The sequence below is a fragment of the Callospermophilus lateralis genome, chromosome 3 (assembly GCF_048772815.1).
Source record: "Callospermophilus lateralis isolate mCalLat2 chromosome 3, mCalLat2.hap1, whole genome shotgun sequence".
NCBI classification, from domain to species: domain Eukaryota; kingdom Metazoa; phylum Chordata; class Mammalia; order Rodentia; family Sciuridae; genus Callospermophilus; species Callospermophilus lateralis.
This window is the reverse complement of record NC_135307.1, coordinates 171,076,031-171,101,500: the sequence shown is the minus strand read 5'-3', so window position 1 is coordinate 171,101,500 and position 25,470 is coordinate 171,076,031. Positions and strand designations below refer to the sequence as shown.

The following is a 25,470-nucleotide window of genomic DNA, read 5'->3' as shown; positions in this document are numbered from 1 at the left end:
GGCAAATTATCCTGCCACACCCACCACGTGTTTTACTGGTTGTTCCTTGAGTGTCTGTTTTTCCTATTGGATTATAAGTTCCTTAAGATCTTGTTCACTTCTAGATCCACAACACCTGACATGCAGAAATTATTTAATCAAAAACTATAAGTGGGTGTGGGAATGAATGAGGGAATGAGTGGGGTAGCATCTGTACACTCCCCTCCCAGAGCTGAGAGTAGGATGCCAGGAAGACACTGGAGAGCCACTCTGCCCCAGGGAAGCTGTTGTATTTCTTCTGAAGCTCATGAACTCAAAGGCCAGTCCTTTAGGATATAAATTAGTAGAGGACCCCTCCCCCATTCCCCCATTGCAGGCTGCAGTGCCAACTTTGAGTTTGGAAATACATATGCAATTTTATCCTACCGTGTGCTCTGATCCTGCTTTCTTTCCCAAGACCTTCACAGGATACACTGTTATTCTGTACAACTTGCCCCAATTTATGTATCCAGTCATTGACACTCCCTCTTTCTAGATCAGCACTGTCCAATATGGCAGCCAAGAGCCATATGTGACTAAGTTTACATGAATGAAAATGAAATCAGATTTAAACTGTTCCTCAGTCTCACGAGCCATATTCCAAGTGCTCAATAGCCACATGTGGCTAGAAAATGTCATTCTAGGAAGAATTCTATTGAATAGCACTGAAATCTGGACATTCATTTCCTTGTTCCTAACAGTCCTGTAGGTGAAAACCCACTTGGACTCTCAGCCCAGTTCTTTCAGTCACTAACAGCTTCCTCTTTGGAAGTAGGAATGTAATTTTAGCCTTAAGTAAGTGTCTCATTGGGATGGGAGGGTAAAACCAATGAAAAGCCTCAGCTTTGTGACCTGGTTTCTTAGGATGGAATTCCTAGAAGAGGCCAGGATGGGGATTCTTGCGAAACTGGGTTATTAGAGGAAAGCCCTTGGGAGAGAAGGAGCAAGGGAGGCTGGGTAAGGCAGGAGAGGGAGTTTGGCAAGTTTATGGAGCTTGGAGGTTTAGCTTGCTGATCCAATGTGGTGTGTGATTGGTCCCAAGAACTGGTCCTTCTTGTTACTTCAATCTGTCATTGGCTGTGGGCTGCGGGCAGGGAGGATATGCTCCTGGCTTGGGGTAATTATCAGGTAGTGGGGCAGCTGTGAGCCCTTTAACAGCCAACACTCACAGCAGCCAGGGAATGCTAGACAGAATCTGAGCAGGTATCCCACTGTACCACCCCTGGACATTGCCTTCCAGAGAGCAGACCCATCCCACTCTGCTCTCCATCCCTGTGAACCCAGAGTCTAGCAGTGGACTCACATCCATTCCTCCACATTTTCCTCATCTATTGAGTGTGCCTTTTAAGTAAAGCACTGTGCTGGGGAGATTTCCTGATGCAATGGTGTCACCCTTGAGAAGTTGTGTGTAAGTCCAGTGTGTGCACTTGAATCATAATCAACCCAGCACTTGCTTCTTTGGTAGGGAATATTCCATCAACCAGAAAGGCTTATTTTAATTCCATCTTAAGCTATTTTTACTGGGAGGAATAAATAGCCTTTATAAAGGTGATTAGGAAGGCTAGACCAAGTTCAGGATGTAGTAAGGAAGATGTGCAGGTGAGGCACACTTACCTTTCATTGAAACCATGGCATCATGATGCATAATTACCACACTTTAAATGTTTTTTTAAAAAAATATATTTTAATTGGTGATAGATCTTTATTTTATTTATTTATATGCGGTGCTGAGAATCGAACCCAGTGCCTCACACATGCTAGGCAAGTATGCTACCGCTGAACCCCAGCCCCAGCCCCACTTTAAATATTTTATTAGCTGGATGACTACTATTCACAGCTCTTCATTTGGTCTTTTATTACATTTTTTATTATGAAGAATGTTGAACATATGGGCAGAATAGAATAATAAACCATATATAACACTGATGATTATTTTTAATAATTATCAACTCTAAGCTCATCTCATTCAATTGTTTCTTTTTTTAAAATTTTTTTTAAAATATTTTTATTTTTTAGTTTTAGATGAACACAATATTTTCATTTTATTTTTATGTGGTGCTGAGGATTGAACCCAGTGCCTCATGCATGTCAGGCGAGCGCGCTACCACTTGGTCACATCCCGAGCCCTCAATTATTTCTTAATCCTGAAAAATCTCAGACCGAGCAATAGTCTAAGCATCCAAAGGTCCAAAACTAGGTGCAAGTTTGTAACCTTGAGGAAATCCCCGTCAAATAGCTCTACTGGTCCCTGCACAGGATGCCTTTCAGGGATGCTTTTGAAGGACATGCTGCATGGTCTTGCAGCAGCAGCAGCCTGGTGTGTGGGAAAGGTACAACTCTGGTAGCCCCACTTAGAGGGACTCTTCCAGGACTCTTGTCAGCATCAGAGGTTCATAAAGACTCAAGTTCAAATTCTGACACTGGCATTTACTGTAATGCCAGTAATAAATTTCTCTGTAATTTATTCCTGCTTAACCTTGGTTTTCTCATCTGTAAAGTGGGAATGGTTGCAGACCACCTCAGGGTTTTGAGAGGATTAAACAGGATAATGCCAAGTGACAAACTCAGCAGAGTTCCAGGCTTGATTAAGATTAGACCTGGTTCACTTTGAGTTTTTTGGATTTTTGCTCCTTTGTTTGTTTATGAAGCTCTCTCCCTGAAGCATTTTGTACTTGTATTTATAGTACTTTCATACAGTAATTCTATGGCAGCTCCTGGGATTTGAACTTTCTCATACCACCCATTGTATGACATGGTCAACATGAGGCAACCATGCTTCTTGAGATCCTCATGACCACTAATGGGGATGGCACTGGGCACAGTCCTGTACTACTCACCACAGTAGGGCACAGGGTCAGCTAGAGCTGTGGGCTCAGCTTGCCTTGCTTCCCCCAGCCTGTAGCCCCTCCCAGTCAGGAAAGGGGACATCTCTAAATTCCTCCCAGCCCCATCATGCCAAGGGTCAGGATGGCTGCTCAGCAGACATCCAGACTTTGGGGATGAAGGACATTTTCTTGGTGATTCAGAGCCCCTCAACAAAACATGCATACCTACCTGCCACATATCCCGAGAGGGTGTCCCAGACTCTAGAGCCTCACCTTCACTGGCCCAGCCCTTGCCCAGGCTCTCTTCCTTCAAGGAGAACACGGTTCCTCCGTTTCCATATCCACATGTGTATTCATCTCTTTCCAACTCCCCTTCCCACTAGGTTCTCTGACCCTCTCCCACATCTGGCCTCTGCTCAGACATGGCTTGGAGGAACTGCTCCCTCTATTTCTCCTTACTCTATTATCATCTTTTCCCTACTGCTCAGTTGGAATAAAATGACACCTCACGTGTGTCAGCCTACGGAGGGAGCCCCTCCAAGCCTCCATGGTGTGGGCTCCCAGAGGAGGGGAAAGAGGATGCAGCCGGCCCCAGCAACAACCCACAGCAGAAAGCAGGCACTCTAGGGACTGGGCACTGTAGGACAAAAGAGAGCTTTGAGTACTACTCCTGGTTCTCCTAAACCTTACCAGAAGTCCTTCAACTCCGGCCCAGCCCTGGAAGGCAGGAGATTATGAGGGACAATCAACTTTGCCAAAGAACGATTTTCAAATATAATAAAGCAGGATACTCATATAAATTGTTACTGAGCATGCATTGCAGTTTTCTGTAACTTATCAGTAAGAGAACCAGTGGGATGACAAAGCTGGCTCAAAAAGACTAAGAGAAGGGCCTGGGGTTGTGGCTCAGTGGTAGATTACTTGCCTTGCTTGCATGAGGCACTGGGTTCGAATCTCAGCACCATATAAAAATAAATAAATAAAGATATTGTGTCCACTTACAACTAAAAATAATAATAATAAAAAAAAAAGACTAAGAGGCTGGGGTTGTGGCTCAGCGGTAGAGCGCTCACCTCGCACTTGTGAGGCCCTGGGTTCGATCCTCAGTACCATATAAAAATAAATAAATAAAGGTATTGTGTCCAACTATAACTAAAAAAATTTTTTTAAGTTTTAAAAAAAGACTAAGAGAAATCTATACATAAATATGAAGGGAGTGGAGGGGAGAAAAAAGAAAGGGGATGTGTGAAAAATGCTAGACTACAACTGCCAAGTTAGAGTCAGAGCTAGGTAATGTCCATAGGAAAATAAAATTGTAACCTTGAGGGCTATTTTCTTTTTCTTTTTCTTTTTTGGTACCAGGGATTGAACTTCGGAGCACTTAACCACTGAGCCACATCCCCAACACCCCCCCACTTTTTTTTTTTGTATTTTATTTAGAGACAATCTCAGTGCCTTGCTAAGTTGCTGAGACTGGCTTTGAAATTGCAATCCTCCTGCCTCAGCCTCCTGAGCCACCATGCCCAGCTCAGGGCTAATTTCTTACTTCTTTTAACAATGTCATTTGCATCTTGTCAGTTCTCCGCAAATTAGCCCCTAACTTTACAGTCTGGGCCCCAATTGATAATAAATATGAGTCACTTTCCCCTAGAAAATCAGAGGCTCAGAGGTGACTTTGCTAAAATAAGACACCAGAACAGCATTGTCTAATATAATGCAAGTCACACATGTAAGGTTAAATTTTTTAGTAGCCACATTTAAAAAAATAAGAAGAAACTGATAAAATTAAATGTGATATTTTAATCCAATCTAAAATATTGTCATTTCACCTCACAATAAATATAATAATTTTTTATATTCCTTTTTTTTAAAGTAAGTCTTGGAAATCTGATGTGTACATCTCAAATTGGGACTAGCCACATTTCAAGGGTTCAGTGCCATGTAGGGCTAGCAGCTACGGGTAGTGCAGCTTTACAGCAGGTTCTCAAGCTTTAGCGTGCATTGAAATTACCTGGAGGGCTTATAAGAACACATATCTGGGCCACACCCCAACAAGAGTTTGGATCCAGCAGGTCTAGAGTGGGGCCTGATTTTGCATTTCTAGCAAGTTCCTGGGCGATGCTGATGCTGCTGGCCTGGGCACCAGTTTTTGAAAACCATGATTTCAGGATAAGTTTGAAAGAATACATTGTGATTTTTTTTCCCCAACTACTGTAGACTAGAAAAAAAAAAAAGAAGAAGAAGAAGAAGAAGATAGTCACTGCATATTTGTTTGGTGAGGGGGTTTCTGCTATGTGGGATAGCTATATAGTATTTGCAATGATTGTATTTTGGATAATCATGTATAACAGAAAATGGTATATTAATGTGTTCACTGTATTCCATATTGTTTCTGTGCATATACTCTGTAGGCAGGGCATACATGGTACATGGTGGGTATAGAATATGTATAGCTAGTATATCATATATGTGGGGTAAGTATAGCCATACATGGAATTCATATTATATATACTTGTGTGATGGCTCTATTTTATGAGTAATAATATATAAGGCAAACACAGTTTCTATAGTGGATATTGCTGTTTATGGTGAATATACATTGTAATGGTGATGGGTTTACACTGGGGGAAAGATATGCCCTGTGATTGATGTGCTATATGTGTGCTGGGCATATGTTATAACAGACATACATAGCATGTGACAAGTTTTCACTGGCTAAGTGTGAATACATGCTACATTTGGTGTATACATTGTGTGATGGTATACAGTGTGACAGGTATAATAGATACATATACTTTAGTATATATAATAGATGAATACATGTTGTGTGGGTATGTTATGGACAAATAAGCACTACACGATTCATACACTGAATGCTCATGGTGGGTATTCTGTGTAGTGAGGTGGTTCTTATGATGGGTCTGTTTGGTGTGTATCAAGTACCTGTGCATACACAGTTCGTGATGGAAATATGGGGTATGTCCCTGCACGTGAGCACACAGACCATAGTTACTTTGCTGGTAGGGGGACTGGCAGGGAGCAGTTGATCATCTGTTTCCAGAACCCCCAGAACCTTGAGCCCAACGACCTCATTGTTTCAGGTTCTTCCTCAAATTTTTTCTCAAATGCAACCAGAACTGCCTGAAGAATGCAGGGAATCCCCGAGACATGCGCCGCTTCCAGGTGGGTTTGGGGAGAGCCTCCCCTGCAAACCCACCCTTTCCCAATAGGGAGGGGAACAGGAAAGGAAGCCTGAGACCCTGCCAGGGCAGATCTCTGTTCAACCCTGTGCCTCCACGGCCTGGTACCTGCGGGGGGTGGGGTAGCTCCATCTCAACTTGTGCTGGCTGCCAAGGGAGGCTTCATTAGAGTCCCACTTAAGAAGATGCTAATTGTGACATTTTTACATGATTAACGACCCAGGTAATTTGCATAGTGTGAAGCAGAGAGCAGCTGCCCTTAGCACATCCCCAACCTGCATACCCCTCCCAGTTCAGGGAGAAGGCAGCCCCAACTTCCTCCTCAGAATAGGGTGGGGGCTCCTGCTGATGGGTTCTCCAGCTGATGCACCCCCCCCCCCTTATTTGTCTAAGATCTCATTTCTGCCTTGAAGCCCTTGTGTTCCTGGGTGTGCACCAGCAGCCACTCTGCTTCAGGAACCAAAGTTTTTCCCAAGGCGTTGATTTTCTAGCTCCTGGGGAGTCAGCTTATCTGGGAGTGTTACCTGTTCCAGGTGGCCCCATTTCCACCAGCTCAGAACCAAGGAGCTGAAGCTCCCTCCCCATCCCCAAGTTCCAGTATTCAGCCACCAGCCTCAAATTGCTACTTCCCCACCAGAGTTCCCTCCCTCCCGGGAGATCCCTGAGGGCTCCAGCCAGATTGGTGTGGCTCTCCCCACAGGTGGTGGTGTCCACCACGGTGAGCGTGGACGGACACGTGCTGGCTGTGTCCGACAACATGTTTGTGCACAACAACTCCAAGCATGGCCGCAGGGCACGCCGCCTGGATCCCTCTGAAGGTCAGGACTCCTGGCCCATCCCTGGCCACCCCCAGACCCCGCCTTAGCGCGGTCCCCTGACCTGGGTCCTCTCCTGCCTCCCAGCTGCCACTCCCTGCATCAAGGCCATCAGCCCCGGGGAGGGCTGGACCACGGGCGGCGCCACCGTCATTGTCATCGGCGACAACTTCTTCGACGGGTTGCAGGTCGTGTTTGGAAACGTGCTCGTGTGGAGCGAGGTGGGCCATCCCCGCCAGTCTCCTTCCGGGGGCCTCGGGCTGGGCCCTCCCCTCCGGATGGGACCTGCAGGCCTCCCCTCTCCCCTAGCAGCTCATCACGCCCCACGCCATCCGGGTGCAGACGCCCCCGCGACACATTCCCGGGGTTGTGGAGGTGACCCTCTCCTACAAGTCCAAGCAGTTTTGCAAGGGAGCCCCTGGCCGCTTTGTCTACACAGGTAAGGAATCAAGAGGCAGAGGGGAGGTCTAAGATCACAGGAGGGAGCCCTACTCGCGACGCCCTAACACTGTTCCTGGTGTATTCCCTTTGTTAACCAATGCCTTTCTTGTACCCGGTCACCTCGGCGGCTGCCCCACCCTCACCGTTCCCTATACCCGCCTGTACTCTGTGACTCCTCCTCAGTCTGGTTCTTCTTTCCCTAGCCCAGCCCCAGCCCAAGCCAGCCGCCAGTTCCCCACCTTGGTGCTGTCCCCTGACCTAGGTCCTCTCCCTATCTCTTCCTCCCACCGCCACTGCATAGTGACCCAACTTACCCTCTGGGAGCTCGCGTCTAATCCGGGGAGACTGAGCAGCCACCAGAGTGGGGTGGGTGGAGTTACACCGTCCAGGACTTGAGGGACAGAAAACCTGCGCTCAAGGAAGTGTGGGCTGTACAGGGCTAGGCTGAAACTGGAGAGATGAATGGGGAGGTAGACATCCGGAAGGAAGGGCTGTCGTGGGAGAAGAAATGGCCATCGCAAAGACCCGGCAATGAGTACTTTAAGCTCTGGGGCAAACGAAAGGAAATTAACTAAATCTGAGCTGGAAATGGAAAAGGTATGGCTTTGAAACTGGTGTGTTATAGGTCCGTTCCAGAGTTTCCAGGGAGGTGAAGGAAGGGGATGGAGGGGAAGAGAAAGAGGAGGGAGGTCCAGAGAACAGGGAAAGACACAGGGAGCAGGTTAGGAGGCTGCTACATACTCCTAAGAACCCAGGGTGTGGGACAGTCCCTTTCCTGGCGTGCATACAAACCTCTAACCCTCCGATACTGCCGAGTCCACTGCTGAGTAGTGATAAATGGAGATGATCCGGTTTTCTTTTTTATAATAAACTCCTGATTTGACCAAATGCAAACAGAGAAGAGTTCTGCCCCCTGGGAATATAGAAACTAATATGCATATACACCCCTCCCCCCCGCGCCAAGCATATATAGGATCATATAGTGCATGTGTTTTAATGTCAAGTGCCTGGTATGGAGCCTGGCTCAGTAAATATTTATGAATGAATAAACCAAGAAATGGAGGAAACTTCCCAGAATCTCTCTGATCCCTATGCCTAGGGAGTCCCCCGGCACTTGGCTGGATATGGCAGACGAGTTCTGCAACGGGGTTTCTGGATAGGTCAATTGCATGCATTTTATGTCCTGCTTCCCCTCTCTGAGAAGGGTTTGTCCTCCAAACACCACCTTCTCTCCAGCCCTGAATGAGCCCACCATTGACTACGGATTCCAGAGGCTGCAGAAAGTCATCCCCAGACACCCTGGAGACCCCGAGAGGCTGCCCAAGGTACTCAGAGGAGCGGGATGGGGATGAAGGTGTCCTGAGGGCGAGCGGGTGAGGAGGGCCTTCAGAGGGTCCCTCCGCGGCCCCTAGGGGCTGCCCCCTCCGTCGTGCTGTCTCCTCCCCTACCCCCAGGAAGTGCTGCTAAAGCGGGCGGCTGACTTGGCGGAGGCCCTGTACGGCGTGCCCAGCAGTAACCAGGTATGGCGCTTCCGCCCGCCTCCTAGCGCCGCTGGGCCCAGGGCTGTCCCCCACCCGGTGCCTGTGGCTGCCCCGGCCGTGCCCTGCTCTTGTCTTCGCAGGAGCTCCTCCTGAAGCGCGCGGCGGACGTGGCCGAGGCTCTGTACAGCGCCCCCCGCGCGCCTGCACCGCTCGGACCCCTGGCGCCGAGCCACCCGCACCCTGCCGTCGTGGGCATCAATGCCTTCAGCAGCCCGCTGGCAATCGCTGTCGGGGACGCCACGCCGGGGCCCGAGCCCGGTGCGTCCCGTTGCCTTTCCCCGCAGTCCCTGGGCGCCTGGAAGGCCCCCACCCTGCCAGCGCGGATCCCCTGACCACTGCTCTCTTGCAGGTTACGCTCGGAGCTGCAGCAGCGCGTCCCCCCGGGGGTTCGCGCCAAGCCCTGGCTCACAGCAGAGTAGCTATGGCAGTGGCCTTGGAGCGGGCCTCAGCGGCTATGGTGCACCAGGTGTGGCCGGTCTTGGTGTGCCCGGTTCCCCTAGCTTCCTCAATGGCTCTACCGCCACCTCGCCTTTCGCCAGTGAGTGCCCCTGCCTGTGGGGTGAGGGAATCCGGAATCTGGGGAAGCAGAATGGGAATTGTCCTTACCCCCAGGCCATCCCTGGATGGGCTTCCATCTCCTAACTCATGAGGGTCCACCGTGGCTTCATATGACCTCTCGCTACTGTTGAACCTCACTCCTCTCGGAGTCCCGGGGTCCTGGGGCCAGGTTACTTCTTTTATTTTTAATTCTCTTTGATGGCCCCAGTTGTACACATCGCCTTCCGCCCTCCTGTCCCCCTGAAACCGGCTTTAATTGGCAGGACCTGGGCTGAGATCCTGGACTGCCACCTTTCCATCTATGCTAGGACTTTGGGCAGAGGCTGGCGCCCCCTGCCGGAAGTCTATGGAAACTCAGGGCTCAAAAGAAGTGAGCTTTCAGGGGGGGCCCCAACAATCTTGAAAGGATGGGTGGGCGGAATGAGGCTGTGGCCCCCCGTAATACCATCAAGCAGGACGAGAGAATTCTGTGTGGTCAGAGATGGACTCAAAATGTGAGGAGCCATATCAGGAGCCGTTCGACATTCCCCAAGTTACATTATTTCTTTGAACTTCAGTTTCTTCTCCGTAAACTAAGATCAGTACTACCCCCTGCCTACGGTGGTTCTCAGATCTGAATGTGCCACTGAGCATAAAAGGACAGGCAACATTCTAGAAGAATGGATGATTTCACAGATCCAACTCCTACTATCTCAGATTTTTTGGAGTGGGGTGGCTCAGAACTAGGTGGATGGACAATGTCTGGATGTCACGGGTGAGTGACATCCAGAACTGCCTTTATGCTTGAGTTTTCTATACTGCCCTACAGTCCCTTCCAATATCAATAGCTTCTCAACAGACATTTATAACGCACCTATTGTGTACAAAGTACTGGGCTTGGGGGGTAATTCCATCCTTACTCACCCATCAGAATCCTCCCTATCACTCCTAAGAGAGGTTGTCCCTCAAGTCCTAGGAGACTGCTAAGAAATGATGAGAGCGGCCCAAGAAGTAGCTGGTGGCGACTTTGCCAAAAGTCCCCTCATCTCCTCTATCCTCTGTTTGCCATTGCTGAGACTAGAACTTTCTAGCCATAGACCTAGTTGTCTTGCCAGGGGTCTGTGTCCTGGGTACTACTGTTCTTTCTGGCTGGGGATGAGTCTGGCACTCTCCTTCTGGCCTGAGCTCAACTTCTAGAAACCAAAGCACCATCAGCCAGAATCCACACATTGCTTGGACCTCTGGTGTCCCTCACAAGGCCTGTATCCGTTGGCCAGGCTAGGTTCCAATATTCCAATTCCCTTCAATTCTGGGACAGTGCCCTCACAGCCTTTCTCTGGACACCCCTTACATTTCTGAATCTCCTCTAGCAGCCCCACCACCTCCCCTGCCATATACACACAGTGCAGTCAACAGTGGTACACACTGCCTCGCTGTACAGAAGTCAGCCCACCTGCATTCTCCCCATTCAGCAAGTGTGCCAAGAATTACAGAGCTACTTAAGTCCTGTTTCCACCATCATCCCAGGACACTCGGGACTCAGCCAAGGGCCAGTTCCATCTCATGATGTTGTCTTCAGGAGTGCTTGCCCAGGTCCCCATCCACTCCCTGTGTGTAGGATGTTTTGTGGCACGATTGCATGGGGCATCATTTCTCATTGAGTTTGCCAGGACAATCCTCAAATGACATCCAAACTGTCCCAGCCAGAGGGTCTGGAGTTATCTGCTCAGGTTTATTTATTTATTTATTTGTCTATCTATTTATTTATTTTGCATCAATCTCCAGAAACCTTGGTAAAACTCTAAGTACTACCCCGACTAAAAGATGTGTCTGTGAGCACTCTGGGTCTTGAGAGATGCAGTATATTTTATGGTCTCAGTCTCAAGCCCTCCGTGGGCCTGTAGCTTCACCAGATATCAGACGCATTGTCTTAAAGGAGGTTCAACCATGGGGCTGAGGACATCTAGAAGGGGGACAGCTGTTGAAGACACCATTGTAACAAAGTCAGAGTGGGGTGCTCTGATGTCAAAGGCATCCGTCTCAGGCTACAGGTTTCTTCCAGAAAGCCCCACCCACTGTCCATTGCCTGCTGCTTAGACACGCTCAAACCACAGACTTTAGGAGTCTTTAGAAGAGGAGGAAGGGACTTGGGTTCAGGTGAGGATGTAGTGAGGTGGGATCCAGAGATGCCTAGGCGGGAGCCTCCAGGACAGGAGGCTGCAAGCTCCCTCAGTGTTCCCAGGAGAGCATGCCACAGCCCTAGATGGCTGAGAAATGGAAGAACAGGAAGCTTTGAGGACAGGAATCCCTCGCTTTTCTTTGAAATTGAAAAGAGAGATAGAGGAGACCTCCAAGGTACAGACTGGAGATGACAGAGTCCTATATTAAGCTGGAAAGAACCAAAGTGCCCAGGAAGCAGAGTCAGAGATAGACAAAGCATATTGAGAAGGAGAACACATTCATGGAGGAAGTTAGGGTGCTTGTGTGGGCAGGGAGGCCTCACAAAAGTCTGTACCCCAAACTTCAACCCCTCCTGCCCAGTTCTGCTGTGATCCCTGAACTTTTGACTCTAGCCTTGGTACTTCAAGGGCCCATAAATGTTTCTTTAGCATCTCAGAATCCCCTAACCTACTCATCTCTTACCTTTGGGGGATCACCCAGTGTCTGGTTTTGTATTTGTTTTTGCCTCGTCTGGCCCTGTCATCTCCAGCTCCAAGAAAGGGTCTCCAGAACCCCCAAGGAGGCGAGGGTTGGCCCATGACCCCAGAGGCTCCCAGCCCACCTCCAGACCTGGCCATGTACTGGTCCCCAGGACCCTCCCAGCCCCCAGGGAGGTTTGAGCCTAGTGCCTGGTCAGCAGCCCACGCGAGGCCCACAGCCCACATGGGCGACCTTGCTGCTCACTTTGGTGCTGTCTCCCTGTTGTGTCTCCCACTGCCTTCCCTGCTACGCCTGCCCCTCCCTGCCCCGCCCCGGAGTCATGCCCTCTAGCCCCCCGCTGGCGGCTGCCTCCTCCATGTCCCTCCCGGCCGCTGCCCCCACTACCAGCGTCTTCTCCTTCTCGCCTGTCAACATGATCTCCGCCGTCAAGCAGAGGAGCGCCTTTGCCCCCGTGCTGCGTCCACCCAGCTCCCCACCCCAGGCCTGCCCCAGAGTCCACGGAGAGGGGCTTCCAGGTGAGTGATACACACTGACTCATGATGACCCGTGAGAAAGGTCAAAGACAGTGGCTAGGCTGGAGGGGACCACTCGAGGCACATCTCACCAGTGCCTCCTGCAGGTTGAGCAGTTTGCTGCAGCAGGTGCTCAGCAGGAAATTCCGCAGAGGTCCAAGGATATCCATCTGGACCTGAACCTCACAGCTAGGAATGGTTAGCACTCTGGACTCTAAAGTGTCCCCTTGGCCAAGAGGAGGGAAATCCCAGCTGGAGAAGGCCTAGAGACCACCTCCATAGGCTCATCTGACTGAGCAGAGCAAAGACCCAATTCTGAGAGCTGGAGGAACCCACATGGGCTACATGCCTTGTTCCTGTGCCTCCCTGTGTCCACCAGAGGGTAGCACACACCACTGTGAGACAGGGTCACTCAAGGAATGAAAGGGAACTGACTTAGATAAGATTTAACCTAGCTTTCCCTCCCCTACTTTTAGATTAGGCATTAAAATCAAGTCACCCCTCCTGTTCCTGATAATGAAATGGTTGTTCTTTCACATTATACACATGCTGTAGAACTTTCCTGTCCAAGTTGAAAACTCACTAGCAGACAGAGGGAGATACTGGCTATGGGGAAGGAGGCAGAGTCAATAGCATGTGGAGCAGAGGAGGTCCCAGATGACAGGGATCGAGCCAGATGAGGGTGTCTTTCCCAAGACAGGTGTTCCCTGTCTGGCCACAGGGATGTCTCCAGGAGATCTCCTGGGACTCAATTCAGAGCTTAGCACCTAACTCAGCATCTGACACAACAGATGCTTAGTAACTAGTGGTCGGAGGGACACCCTTCAGATGCAGAGGCAGAGAAGCTGCAGTGCAGTTTGCGGGGCACTGAGCTGAAAGAGGCTGGGCCGAAGGCAAGGTAGAGTATGTCCAGAATATAGCCCCAGATGCAAGAATCAGCATTCAAATTAAAGAAATGGATACATTACTGAAGAATTCATTCAGCTTTTAAAGTGTACTATGAAACTTCTAAGGTATAGAAGATACAAATTTATTTGAGCACAAAATATACTTCTCAAGATTAGTTCCTGGGAATGCCCGGGTGGCCGAGGAAGAGATAGCCTGTGGTTTCCTCAGCCTAGTGATAGCTGCTTCTGCTGGAATCAGGCACAAGAGCAAGGCTAGCACACTGAGCCCAAATTATTTCCAGATCTAAGGCAGGGACAGATGCAGTGGTTCCCATGCCCAGGCAGGGGAGCAACTATGAATAGTGCCCCAAGGGTTCTCTGTGCCCCAGGTTCCTTATATCAGACACTGGAGGAGAGCTGAGCAAGCCTGGGGCTTGATCACCAGAAAAAAACAGCTGTACTTGGGGGTGAAGGAGGGAACAGAGCAATCCAATGCAGTCTAGAAACTTTTTAGCTCTGCTTCTGCCCTATCCAGGACCTACTGCTCTGAACAGTCCAGGCTGATTCAAGTAATTACAGAATTTTGTGCTGGAACGGGGCTGCTTGGTGAACCATCTGGAGGGTGGGCCACTGTCAAAAACGGCTTGACCCAGGCAACATTTGAAAAGTGAATTCATTTTTAAAAAATATTTTATTTTTCAATTGGAGTTGGACACGATACCTTTATTTTACTTATTTATTTTTATGTGGTGCTGAGGATCGAACCCAGGGCCTCACGCGCACTAGGCAAGCACTCTAACACTGAGCCACAACCCCAGCCCCATGAATTCATTTTCTAAGTGGAGGAGGAAAGATCTGAATAGGGGAGGCTTCCAGATGGAGGTGTGTGGAAGGGGAAGCAAGGATGTTAGAGCTCATGTTGAAAACATTAAAGGCATAAGTCATACCAGAACATGCCAGAGGTTTATTTAAGTCATGAGTGAGAGAGCTAGCAGGATGACGGGGTGGCCTAAAGGAGAATGTGGGAGACCCAAGTAAGTGAAATGAAGGATGCTGAAATAAGATTGTCCGGTGTAGGCTGGTTCTACCACGTAGTCAACTCTAATCTGCTTTGGGGGGTTGTATTTTCTACCAAATGGAAGTCATCTGCTATTTGTCAATCTCCTCCAAGTTAACATCAACTTAACAAAGCCTGGGCCCTAATCAGTAATGTATGTATAAGTCGAGAAGAAAAAAAAATCATATTCCTCAGAATAAGAGAATTTTTTTTAAATTTATTTTATTTATTTATTTTAATGTGGTGCTGAGGATCGACCCCAGTGCTTCACATGTGCCAGGCAAGTGCTCTACCACAGAGCTTCAGCCCCAGCCCCAGAATAAGAGAATTTTAAGGTAGACTTTTGAGATAAATGTCCCAGAGTGACTATAAAAGGATATGCAGTCCCTTTTAAACTGATCTCCAATTTTTGGATAATTTGTCCTAACTCCAGTGTGCCTGGGGCTTAAAATATGAAGGACAGGTAGGTCAGAAGGTCCTGAGTTTTCCTGCCAGCAAATGGAAGCACTGGAAGAGGTTATTCAGGACAGGGAACAGGGCAGTGATGCATTTCACCCACGTGGAACTCAGCATGCTGCTAGTGAGCATAGGTGTCAATGCTTCTGAAAGATGGCCTCTGTCCTTACTGTCCTGGTCATTGGCTATCTGCTTTCCTCACCTTGACACTGGCCCTCTGAAGAAAGTGGGCTTGGTAAGAGGAGCTTGGAATTGGAGGAAGTTAGAAGAGCAAGAATGTGGGCTGCACCTCCTGAGAGGTTTGGGGCACCTCTCAGCTTTCCATCTGTAGTGCTGGCCCCAGGCCAGGGCTAAGGGTGGTAATTTTGGGAAGTACCATATTCCCCGCCTGCTATCTCCAGCCCAGAGGGGCACAGGCAGGTGAGGTCACCAGGCTGTGCAGGGTTTACAGATCCTTTCTTCTTAATGATCCCAGACCAGCCTTTTGAGGATTCTGACAAGTTCCACTCTCCGGCCCGGGGGCTCCAAGGCCTGGCATACTCCTAATTACGGTAGGTCGTTGGCTGGGTATTGCCTCCTCCCCTGGCTCTGGGATGGATTCTCTTTCCAAAAGGCCTTCACAGGGGTGAGGAGCTGGGATCCAAGTCTGCCTGTCCTGAGCCCCTCTAGATAACTGTTGGAGGCACATAGCCCACCCAAGTGATCCAAACTAACAGGGGACGAGAAGTTACTTCCTGTTTCCTTGCAGCCAGTTCTCCTCCGGGACCTTATTCTCTCCTCCACTCTCCCCCCCAGGTCTGCAGGTGTTGCCCCCACTGAGCCTGGACTGGAGGTCCCTCCAGGATTCCCAATCATGTCCTGGACAAACAGATGCAGGGCCAGGGCTGTGGGCTGAACAGGGAGAGACCTTCCCCCTATGCTCAAGGCCCCTTCAGCCTCACAAGCTTCTCTCATCTCCCTTTCTTGGGTCTGGCTGGAAACTTCAGCACGGTACTGGTGCTCTTGGCAGGAGAGCATCCCAGGGAGGTGCTGGGATGCCAGGCCTCGCTTGTTGGGTCGGTTCCTCTGGAAGAGATGGATTCTGTGCAGACCAGGGATGTCAGTGAGGGGAGCATGGGATGGGGACCATGGGAAAGAGGACAGCTCAGGGAGAGGTGACCTGGAAAGGTCCTGTTTGCATCTGACCCATCTCAATTGGCCCAGCATCCCGACTTCTCTCCAGTGAAAAGGGTGGACCCAGAAGCCTCTGGTCCACCCAGGCTCCCATGGAGCTTCCATCAGCAGCTGGACCCTGTGGCTGCCCCCACTTCCTTTGAGACCAGCATATTTATGCTTTCACATCATGCCTCCCTGTGGGGGCTTTGGGCATGGAGGATACAGAAGAGGGGTTGCCAGGCCTCCTGGATTTTGAGTCTTCCCTCAAGTGGATGTCTCATGAACTCTGGCCCCTCATACACACTGACTCTGGTTGGCCCCATGAATGACCTGGCTGCCCCCCAGGTGGCCTAACACTCTGCTCTGCTAAGTCTGGAGAAAACAGAACAATAAACCAGATGCAGATGGCCACCTAGCCTCTCTCGTCTCCTTCCTTGGTGTGGGTCTGCTTTTCTCAGTAGTTTTGCAGCTGTCATGGGGCCCATCCAAAGCATGCCCTGGGCTGCCTTCTTGCACCTTGGCCTTGTTAAACAACCCCAGGGTTCAACTGAGCAAGCATGCCCTGCCAATGTCTGCTTTCAGGTCCTGTGGGGAAAAGTTTGGAGGCTGGCTGACAGGCTTAAGGACCCAGAAGATGGGCTCAGTCCCAGGATCTCTTTCTGGGCCTCAGTCAGGCCACTGAAGGCCCAGCTGTGTAGCCAGCATCAAGGTGGGGGTTGTTAGAAAGATGTTCCTGGGAACTAGTACAGAGCAAATCAAATACTACCCAGACATACAGAGGCTTGGAAGTGAGATCCAGTCTCTGACAGAGGCTATCGGCCTCACCCGGGCTTGGCAGGGCAGATTTGGGCTCCTGGGGCTGCCCCTCTGAACCAAATCCCAACCCTTCTTCACTCCTCCCAGGTCCAGGCCTCTCTGGCTGTCCTGCCTCAGAGGTTGAGAGGAAGGTAATAAGATTCCTAGGTGCATTCACCCACCCCCAACCTGGAAGATTCCCAATTGTCTTCCTGATTTCTGCCCTGGACAAAGGTCTGGCTGTTTGACCTTAGAAACCACTTTTCTGATCCACTATCCAGTGAGCTAAGTGTCCAGCTTAGTGCCTCAGGCTTTGCTCTTTCCCCTCCTTGGCACTTCTTGGCTCTGGTCTGTAGGAACTTGTCCTTCCCAGACCACCCACCCATGCCCTGCAGCTTTCTAGATAAACCTACTTGCCCAGGCAGATGGGCTGGTCCTGTCCTTCAGAGACTTCTACTTCTTTCTCTGGTATTCTTGGTCCACACCTGGAATTCACTTCACTTGGGACCCTTACAGAGGGTCCTGCCTCTAGTCATCCTCTCCTAGTTTCAGCACTTGCCTGGCCTCCCACTCCGTTCCTACTTGCACTGTGTTACAAAGCACCGGAGCTTGTCTGTCCAAGCTGTGTTCCATTCTGTTCTCAGCTACTGCCCAGGGCTCTCTCCCTGAAGAATTGCACTCCATACTGAGCAAGAGTGGTAGCTGGACTGTGGTACAAGCTGGTTCCTAGGATAGGTCAATGCATGATCAATATAGATGAATCATAATATCTGTCTTTAAAACGATCCCATAACATTTCTCAAGTCACCATTTGAGTCAGTACTACCCTTTCTCATTCATACACACACACACACACACACACACACACACACACACACACCAAGGTCTATTTCCCACCCACACTACCAATTTCGAAATTATGAAGCAAGCAACCATTGAACATGTTTGAGGTGGTTCAAATGGACCCCAAAGACTCTTTTTCTCTGGGATAACTTTTCCAAATAGGAAAAGGTTCACATGTCACAGTTTCTTTCTCCCCCAAAAGAGACAGGCTCTTCATGGTGATTCTCTAAAGCTCTTAATTCCTCAGTCAGGAGTGGCCACCTTCCCCCACTCCATCCACACTTAAACCTTCAAGCTTTTCCCCCCTGCAACCACCTCAACCAAAGTAATAACAACCCCTGGATGATGGAAGGGAAGGGGCCAGTTCTTTGGAGGCATCAGCCTAGAAATCTGATGTTCACAAGACCCTCAACTAGAGAGACCTGACGGATGTGAAGCACTGACCACGAATGCAGACCTCACCTCCTTTTATCACTTCCTCCGTGCTCCCTTCTCTTCGTTCTCATTACAAAAATTTTGAGAACTGAAACTTCTTAATTGTATATAGTCTAAGTTTTCAGTATTTTCTGTATGGTTAGTATCTTCCACCCTTGGAAAAATATTTTCCTACTCTAAAGAAGATATTTTAGAAGTTTCCTTGGTTTTATTTTTATATTAAGACCCAAATCCAACTAGAATTGCCTTTTGTGAACAGTGTGAGCTAGGGATCCAGTTTGATTTTTTGCCCACCATTTATTGAAGTGAACTTAGGTTTTGCCATCTTACTACAGTGGAACCTGTGACAGAAACCAAGTATTCCTATCTATATGTAGGGCTCTATTCTGGATTCTCTGTTCTGATTCATTTATCTTTTCATCTATTCTTACATCAGTACTATACTATCATAATGACTTTAAATTTATAGTGAGTTTTGATATCTAGTACAGGGCCTAAATCCCAGGGCCTAAAAACTTAGTTATTTATGATGATCTTAGGTCTTTTTTTCTATATTAATTTTATACTGGTCTATTTATTTTTATTTTTTAAATCGTCCAGATTTTCACTGGGACTACATTATATGTACAGATCAATTAATGGAGAATTGACAACTTTAAAATATTGAGTATTTCAATCTAGGAAGACCTGTCTTTTTTAAAATATATTTTTGGATGTCGATGAAACTTTATTTTATTCATTTATTTATTTGCAGTGCTGAGGATCAAACTCAGTGCCTCACACATGCTAAGAAAGTGCTCTACCACTGAGCCACAACCTTAGCCCCTGAAGACCTATCTTTTAAAACTTTTCTTATTAATATTTTATAAGCCTCTGTGTCTAAGTCTTGCATATCTTCCATTTATTTCTAAGTATTTGATTATTTTATGCTATTATAAATGTCATTTTCTTAATTTCATTTTCTATATATTTGTTGTAGTGTGTAGAAACACAATTTGATTTTTGTATGATGCCTTGAATCCAGCAATTTTGCTTGGGTCACTTACAGTAATATTTTATTCATAGTTTGTCTTAAGTATATAATTTTCTCAAGTACACAATCATGTCATTTGCAAGTAAGAACAGTTTTACTTCTTTGCTTTCCGTTTTAATTAATTAATTTATTTATTTGCCTAAATACACTGGCTGGAACCTCCACTACAATGTTAAATATAAGTAGTGACAGAGGACATCTTTTTTTTGTTCCTTTTGTGTTTTTTTTTTGGACAGCAGACGTTTAGCAGTTTGCCATTATTACACTGGGTTTATGAACATCCTATTCTCAATTTTCTAAAAATTTTTTAAAACTTATGAATAGATATCAAATTTAACTAAATGTTTTCTTTACTATTTTGTTAATGTGCTAAATAACATTAATTATGTCTAATTGTAAAACAGTGCATTAACTGTCTAATGTTTAGTGGTAAACTGCCATATATCCTTACCCACAGTGTATCACTAACATGTAACCCTATTCTCTCTCCTCCCTTCCTCCCTCTCTCTCCTCTTTCTATCTCTGTATTGCTCTTTTTTAAAAATCATTTTTAGTTGTTAACGGACCTTTATTTTATTTGCTTATTTATATGCAGTGCTGAGAACTGACCGTGCTAGGCAAAGCCCTCTACCACTGAGCCACAACCCCAGCCTTTCTCTCTGTATTACTCTTGCAGAAGGCTCTGGCCCTTGCCCTTCCCTCCCTCTCAAGAAGTTAGACTTCACTGGGTGCAGTGGCACACACCTGCAATCCCAGGGCCTCAGGAGACTAAGGCAGAAGAATTGCATATTCAAGGTCAGCTTCAGCAATTTAGCAAGGCCTTCAGCAACTTAGCAAAACACTATCTCAAAATAAAAAATAAAAGGACTCAATAGTAAAGTGCACCTGAGTTCAATCTCCAGTACCAAAAAAAAAAGAAGAAGAAGAAAAAAAAACACCTTGGCTCTTATTTTTCTCAAACAAACAAAAAAGAAGAGCTAGACTCTGGGGGAAAAAACACAGAGACCTACAGACTACCTCAGTACTTCCTCCTGTCATGCTAGTTTCTGCTGCCTACTGGGAACAAGGGAGGGGAAAAATACAAGAATAAATACAAATTAATCTTTCACTGAAATCATCCTATCTAAATCTATCTATCCTAACCATTATGATTCCAACCCAGCCAGGATTCCCTCCTTAGTTCTCGGGTCTCTCTGACCCTCAGTTGGAGATCAAGAAGAGCCTTTGTGAGTGGTCCAAGCAGGAGCCCTTGCCTCCGCTCACTTTGGAAAGGTGAAGATGTCTAAACCCCCACCTGGCCTCAGCCTTGACAGGGGAGCCCCAGGGAGTTGGGGGCCTGGTCTGGATTTGGAGCTGCAGGGACTGCTCATAGGGGTGGGTAGAAGAGTTCTGGGCACCTAGATTTCCCCCAGAGACAGAACAGAAGAGACTTCATGACTCTCAAGATGCAAAAGAGGCTTCTGGCAGGGCAGTAACAGAAACAAGATCATTTTTTACACATCCTTTTTGACTATTTTATTCCTTGAGAGAGAAAGAGCCAAGTGTTTAAAGGGGGAAGGAAAAACTCTGTCAAATAGCAGGTTTGTTGTTCCTTGGGCCCAGTATCTGGATTTTCCAAAGCCTTTCCTACCCTATCCTTTGCCAGCCTAGGAATGAAAGCTGCCCCAGATACAACTCTGGCTGGGGTGGGGAGGGTGTCAGGCTGCCTGGAGCCCTGGTATTCATCCATGCGTATAGCTCCTGAAGGCTTGGCCCGGGGTCAGTGAAGGGCAGAAAAGCCCTTCTGGCCTGGGTCCATGTCCCTGGTGCCTCTCCTGGGGTTCCATATACCTGGGAGCCTGGCCACCCCTGTGCCATCCACCCAGTACTGAGTTCACCTTTCAGAGGATAGGGGAGGATCCAACCAATTTAGGTTGGCACTGCCTTAAGCCCAGCCAGCTTTGGCTTCTGTGGCGAGAGCTGGTTTTTTTGGGCCATTCTCCAGGCCCTCCTTGGAGCTAGGCCTAGAGGTTCACCTTGCCAAGACAAATTGTGGTTGCCAATGGAATGTGATAAAGTGGCCCCAACCTGGTAGACCTGCCAATAGTGCCTCTACTGGTTCCCCAGCATGGAATTCTGCAGGTCCATAAGGTTAGGCCAGGCCAGGAGCAGGTACTAAGAGACTGCCAGGCATCTCTCTGATCCATTGGTGAGTGAGGCAAGGGTGTCCCCTCTCTTGGTCTTGGCTGAAAACCAAAAGCCCATCATCAAACCTCCAGGTTGACAGAATTCCTCCAAACCCATTTCCTCTGGGGAGTAACTCATTGCAGAAGATGTTGAGAGAGGAGAAGTGCAGGGTGGCATAGGTGCCTGAGTGTGCCCAGGCAAGGGTTGGGTTTGCAGCAGGAGCTGCCTGAGAAGAAGAAAGAGCTCTCAGGAGGCCTCCTTTTTCCTCCACACAACCACTATGATGGTCTACATTGCTATCAGGTCCTAATTTATTCAGTGTGCAACACAGCCTGAGGTGGGATTCCCTGGAAGCAGATCTCAACCTGGGGATTGGGGAACACATGAAAGTGATTTCTGGGCGGAAAAATAAAAGGAGGAGGAAGAAGAGGAGGAGGAGGAGGAGAAGGAAAGATCAGGACTCGGGGAAAAGCTAGGCAAGAATATGGTCTCCATGGGAGACTGGCATGGTCACCACTCTGGAGACTGGAGGGTTACATAGTTAGACCTTCCTTGTAGACAGGAGATTGCTTTAGCATTCCTGTGCCAGTCAGTCATTGGCTGCAAACTGCTGGAGTGGGAGTGGAGAATGTGAAGCACCTCCCTTTGGGCCATGGGAGAGGAGGCAGCAGTGAGCTGTTACCAACCAGCCTTCACTATAGTGGAGGGGTGGGCGCACTGGTTGCTAAAGAGGGTCTGGGTGGGATATTTGGAGCCTCCACTGTGCCCATCTACCTAGTCTCTCCAAGAGCAGGAGCAAGGCCTTCCTTTAGGGCACCCCAAGTTCTTGGGTGAAAAGACTCCCCTCTATTTCAAGTGAAGCTTACAGGATGTGTTCTAGGCCACTGAAAAACAAAGGGCAGGGCTCCACCCAGGAAGATGAGGTGAGGCGGGGTAGAGCTCTGCAGCAGAAGTGCGCACATACAGCAAACGGACAATTGACTTGATCTTGGTCACTCACTGGGAGGGCAGTAGTGGTGTCTTTGTTGTCTCTGTTAACACAGTTGTTGCCACAAACGTTGCTAAAATCAACCCCCTCTCTTGTGCTTGTCCTCCTCCCACTCACTCCCTGCCCATGTTGGGCTCCCTTTCCCTTCTCTCTTACCTCCCAGGAGGTGACCCTGCACCAGTCCCCAAGGTAAAGTGATGAGTGGAAGTCTTGCTGTCCCTCTAGTCTCTTTCCAAAAGATCATCTTGGCTTCACTTTCTGTTTTCCTTTCCTTTTGATGCTCCACACAAAACAAACACTGAGCCTGCTCTGTTTATCTCATTGTACAGGCAGGACAGCAATCCTGATTCTCCTTCAGGTAGTATAGACACTACAAATTGATTAGGAGAAAGATCACAGAAACATGAAAAGGAAGTCCACAGGGACGCAGCTCAGTGCCCAGAGAATATACAGCAGCATGCTCTTGGAGGCTGAGTGCAGAGAAAGGGGTACTCAACAGGTGGTAGGAGGAGTGGGAAAATATAAAGGATGTGTGGAGAGCACTTTTCGCACCAAGAAAATAAATCAAAGAGCTGTAGAAAGTTCCTAGAAGGTGGAGTAATGTAGTTTTCCTTATTCCTTCTGCTAACTTAAACTCAGTCGTTATATGTAAGATTATATATAAGACAAACATAAAAGGAGAAAAGGAGGCAGATTATCTAGGAACCTCAGCATTTGAGAAAAGACTGTGGCAGAGAGTTCTCTGCATTATCCTTTTGCCCCATAGGCCCTGATTTGGAACTTTCGAAGCCAGAAACCAAATACCAATGTGTGCAAAAACAACACAGTAACAGCACCACCAACAAAAACCTTGCTCTCTCTAGCCAAAGGATCAAATAAGGAGTAAGCGAATAAGACAGAAACTTAGAGATAATAACCACTGTACTCAGACCAAACCCCACAGGAAAAACTGTGGCCCCATCTATTTCCACACCAGCAAGCACCCAGCAGAGAGCCTGAATTCCACCCTTCAAGGGCTGCGATGTGATACCCCAACAACTGCTACGAGAGTGGTGTCAGAGAAGAGCAAGTAGAGAACTGAAATATTCACCCACGTCAGCCAGGAAGGAGGCCTCCTTCCACTTGTGGTCTCACTGGCTCCTCAGCAAAAACTGCACAAGGAACCTGGATTTCCACCCACTGCTCAGTCGTGACAAGGGACCACTCACTCTCCCTGCTGGTGTCACAGAAAGCCCAGTGTGGGGTCACTATTTTCACCATGGCCAAGAGATAATAAGGCTATTCCCTCTCACACATGTACACCATGATGACAGTGGAGATGAGTCTTGGAGCAAGAAAGACCTTCTACCCTTGGTCATCAGTAAAAAGGAACACCTACTCCAGACGTCAACAGAAATCATGGGTACCTGGATTTTCTACCTCCATCTAGTAGAACGGTCCCCACCTCTTACTGAACCTTGCCCTGCCAGATCTGTATCAGTAAAAGGCCAGCTTAAAACACACATTTATAAAAGATTCAAAGTCTCATAACAGTACAAAATGTCCAGGTTGCAATTGAAATCACTCATCATGCCAAAAACCAAGAAGATCAGGATGGGAAAAAAAAAAAATTCCTCACTGAAAAAAAAAAAAAGAAATTTAACACTGAGATGACAGAAAAACTAGATTTAACCTATGACAGTTTTCAAGCAGTCATGATAAAATGTTTCAACAAACAATTGCGAATATGCTTTAAGTAAATGAAAAAATAGACTCAGCAAAGAAACAGAAAGTCTGTGAAAAATAAAAGTTCTAAATAAGAATCAGATGGACACGTTAGAACTGAAAAATACAACTAATAAAAATCTCAGTGGGTGGATTCAACAGCCAAATGAAAAGAACGAAGGAAAAAAAAAATCAGTGAACTCAATGACAGGCTATTAGAAATGACCAAATCTGTACAAAGAGAAAATAGAGGGGCTGAGGCTGGGGCTCAGTGGTAGAGCGCTTACCTCGCACACATGAGGCCCTGGGTTTGATCCTCAACACCACATAAAAATAAACAAATAAAAATATTGTGGTGTCCATCTACAACTGAAAAAAATATTTTTAAAAAGGAGAAAGAAAATAGACTAGGGGGGAAAAAAAGATAAAGAAAACCTTAGAGTCCTTTGGGATTATTACAAACGAGATAACATTAGTCTCATTGGAGTTTCAGAAAGTGGGGGAAATGATGGCAGGGCCGAAAAAGTCCTTGAAGAAATACTGGCTGAAAACACCCCACGTAACTCTTATTTCATAGGCGCCCACAACCTGTCTTCACCATTTGAAGAGAGACCTCTGATGTCTTGGCATGAATTAGTAACTTAATTCCATACAGTTATGCTGATAAAGGCGTAATTAAAAGAACATCTATGTCAGGCATGGTGGAACACGCCTGTAATCCCAGCAGCTCAGGAGGCTGAGGGAGGAGTTCAGCCTCAGCAACTTAGGGAGACCCTAAGCAACTTAGTGAGACCCTGTGGCTAAATGAAATATTTTTAAAAGAGCAGGATGTGACTCAGTGGTTAAATGCCCCAGGGTTCAATTGGCAGTTAAAAAAAAAAAATCTGAACTTCAAAATTTCAAGAAACCTGAGGAGTTAAGTCACTAATTTTTCTTTCTGCATGGAGATTTTAGTAAGTGATATTTTAAGTGATAGTTTTAGTGATTGGTAGATTTAATAAGTGACAGTTTTACATTAAATTTTTGAGCCTATGGTCATTTGTTTCCTTTACCCTGTCTTTGAAAATTGGAGACATTTAGCTTGAGTCTTCTCTCTCATCTTTGTCTTTCGGTCCTTGGACATCAGATAGGTTTCCTTCTCAAGCATAGTGCATACAATATCTTTGTATAAATCATAAAAGAGTGTCTCTTCCTCAAGTTAAAAAAATTGCTACATTAATATTTATTTCTTAACAATAATTAGGACAAATATACAGAAGTACCCTGCCCCTCCCTCAAAGCTGACAGTCTCCGTGTCACCTGCTATATGGGCTGGAGTTGTCACTGGGTATCCATGAGGTACTGGGTCCAGGATCCCCATGCATGCAAAATCTGTGATCTCAAGCCCTTATATAAAATGTT

At 47.4% G+C, this 25,470-nt stretch overlaps 1 protein-coding gene across 2 annotated transcripts in view; it reads left to right on the top strand.

The window, feature by feature from the left end:
• Ebf4 (EBF family member 4) overlaps positions 1-16,485 on the top strand; it is a 62,680-nt gene extending 46,195 nt beyond the window's left edge. The window contains exons 7-18 of one of the 2 annotated variants that reach the window (XM_076851629.2): positions 5,945-6,026; positions 6,744-6,861; positions 6,946-7,079; positions 7,171-7,297; positions 8,536-8,624; positions 8,754-8,819; positions 8,921-9,098; positions 9,190-9,378; positions 12,472-12,553; positions 13,973-14,006; positions 15,426-15,501; positions 15,746-16,485. In XM_076851629.2, the coding sequence (XP_076707744.2) occupies positions 5,945-6,026; positions 6,744-6,861; positions 6,946-7,079; positions 7,171-7,297; positions 8,536-8,624; positions 8,754-8,819; positions 8,921-9,098; positions 9,190-9,378; positions 12,472-12,553; positions 13,973-14,006; positions 15,426-15,501; positions 15,746-16,056 (1,486 nt within the window). In that variant the 3' untranslated portion in view covers positions 16,057-16,485. Of the gene's footprint in view, positions 1-5,944; positions 6,027-6,743; positions 6,862-6,945; positions 7,080-7,170; positions 7,298-8,535; positions 8,625-8,753; positions 8,820-8,920; positions 9,099-9,189; positions 9,379-12,355; positions 12,554-13,972; positions 14,007-15,425; positions 15,502-15,745 lie in introns of both variants that reach the window. The other variant, XM_076851628.2, reaches the window with a different exon arrangement.
• The last annotated feature ends 8,985 nt before the right edge of the window (positions 16,486-25,470 follow it).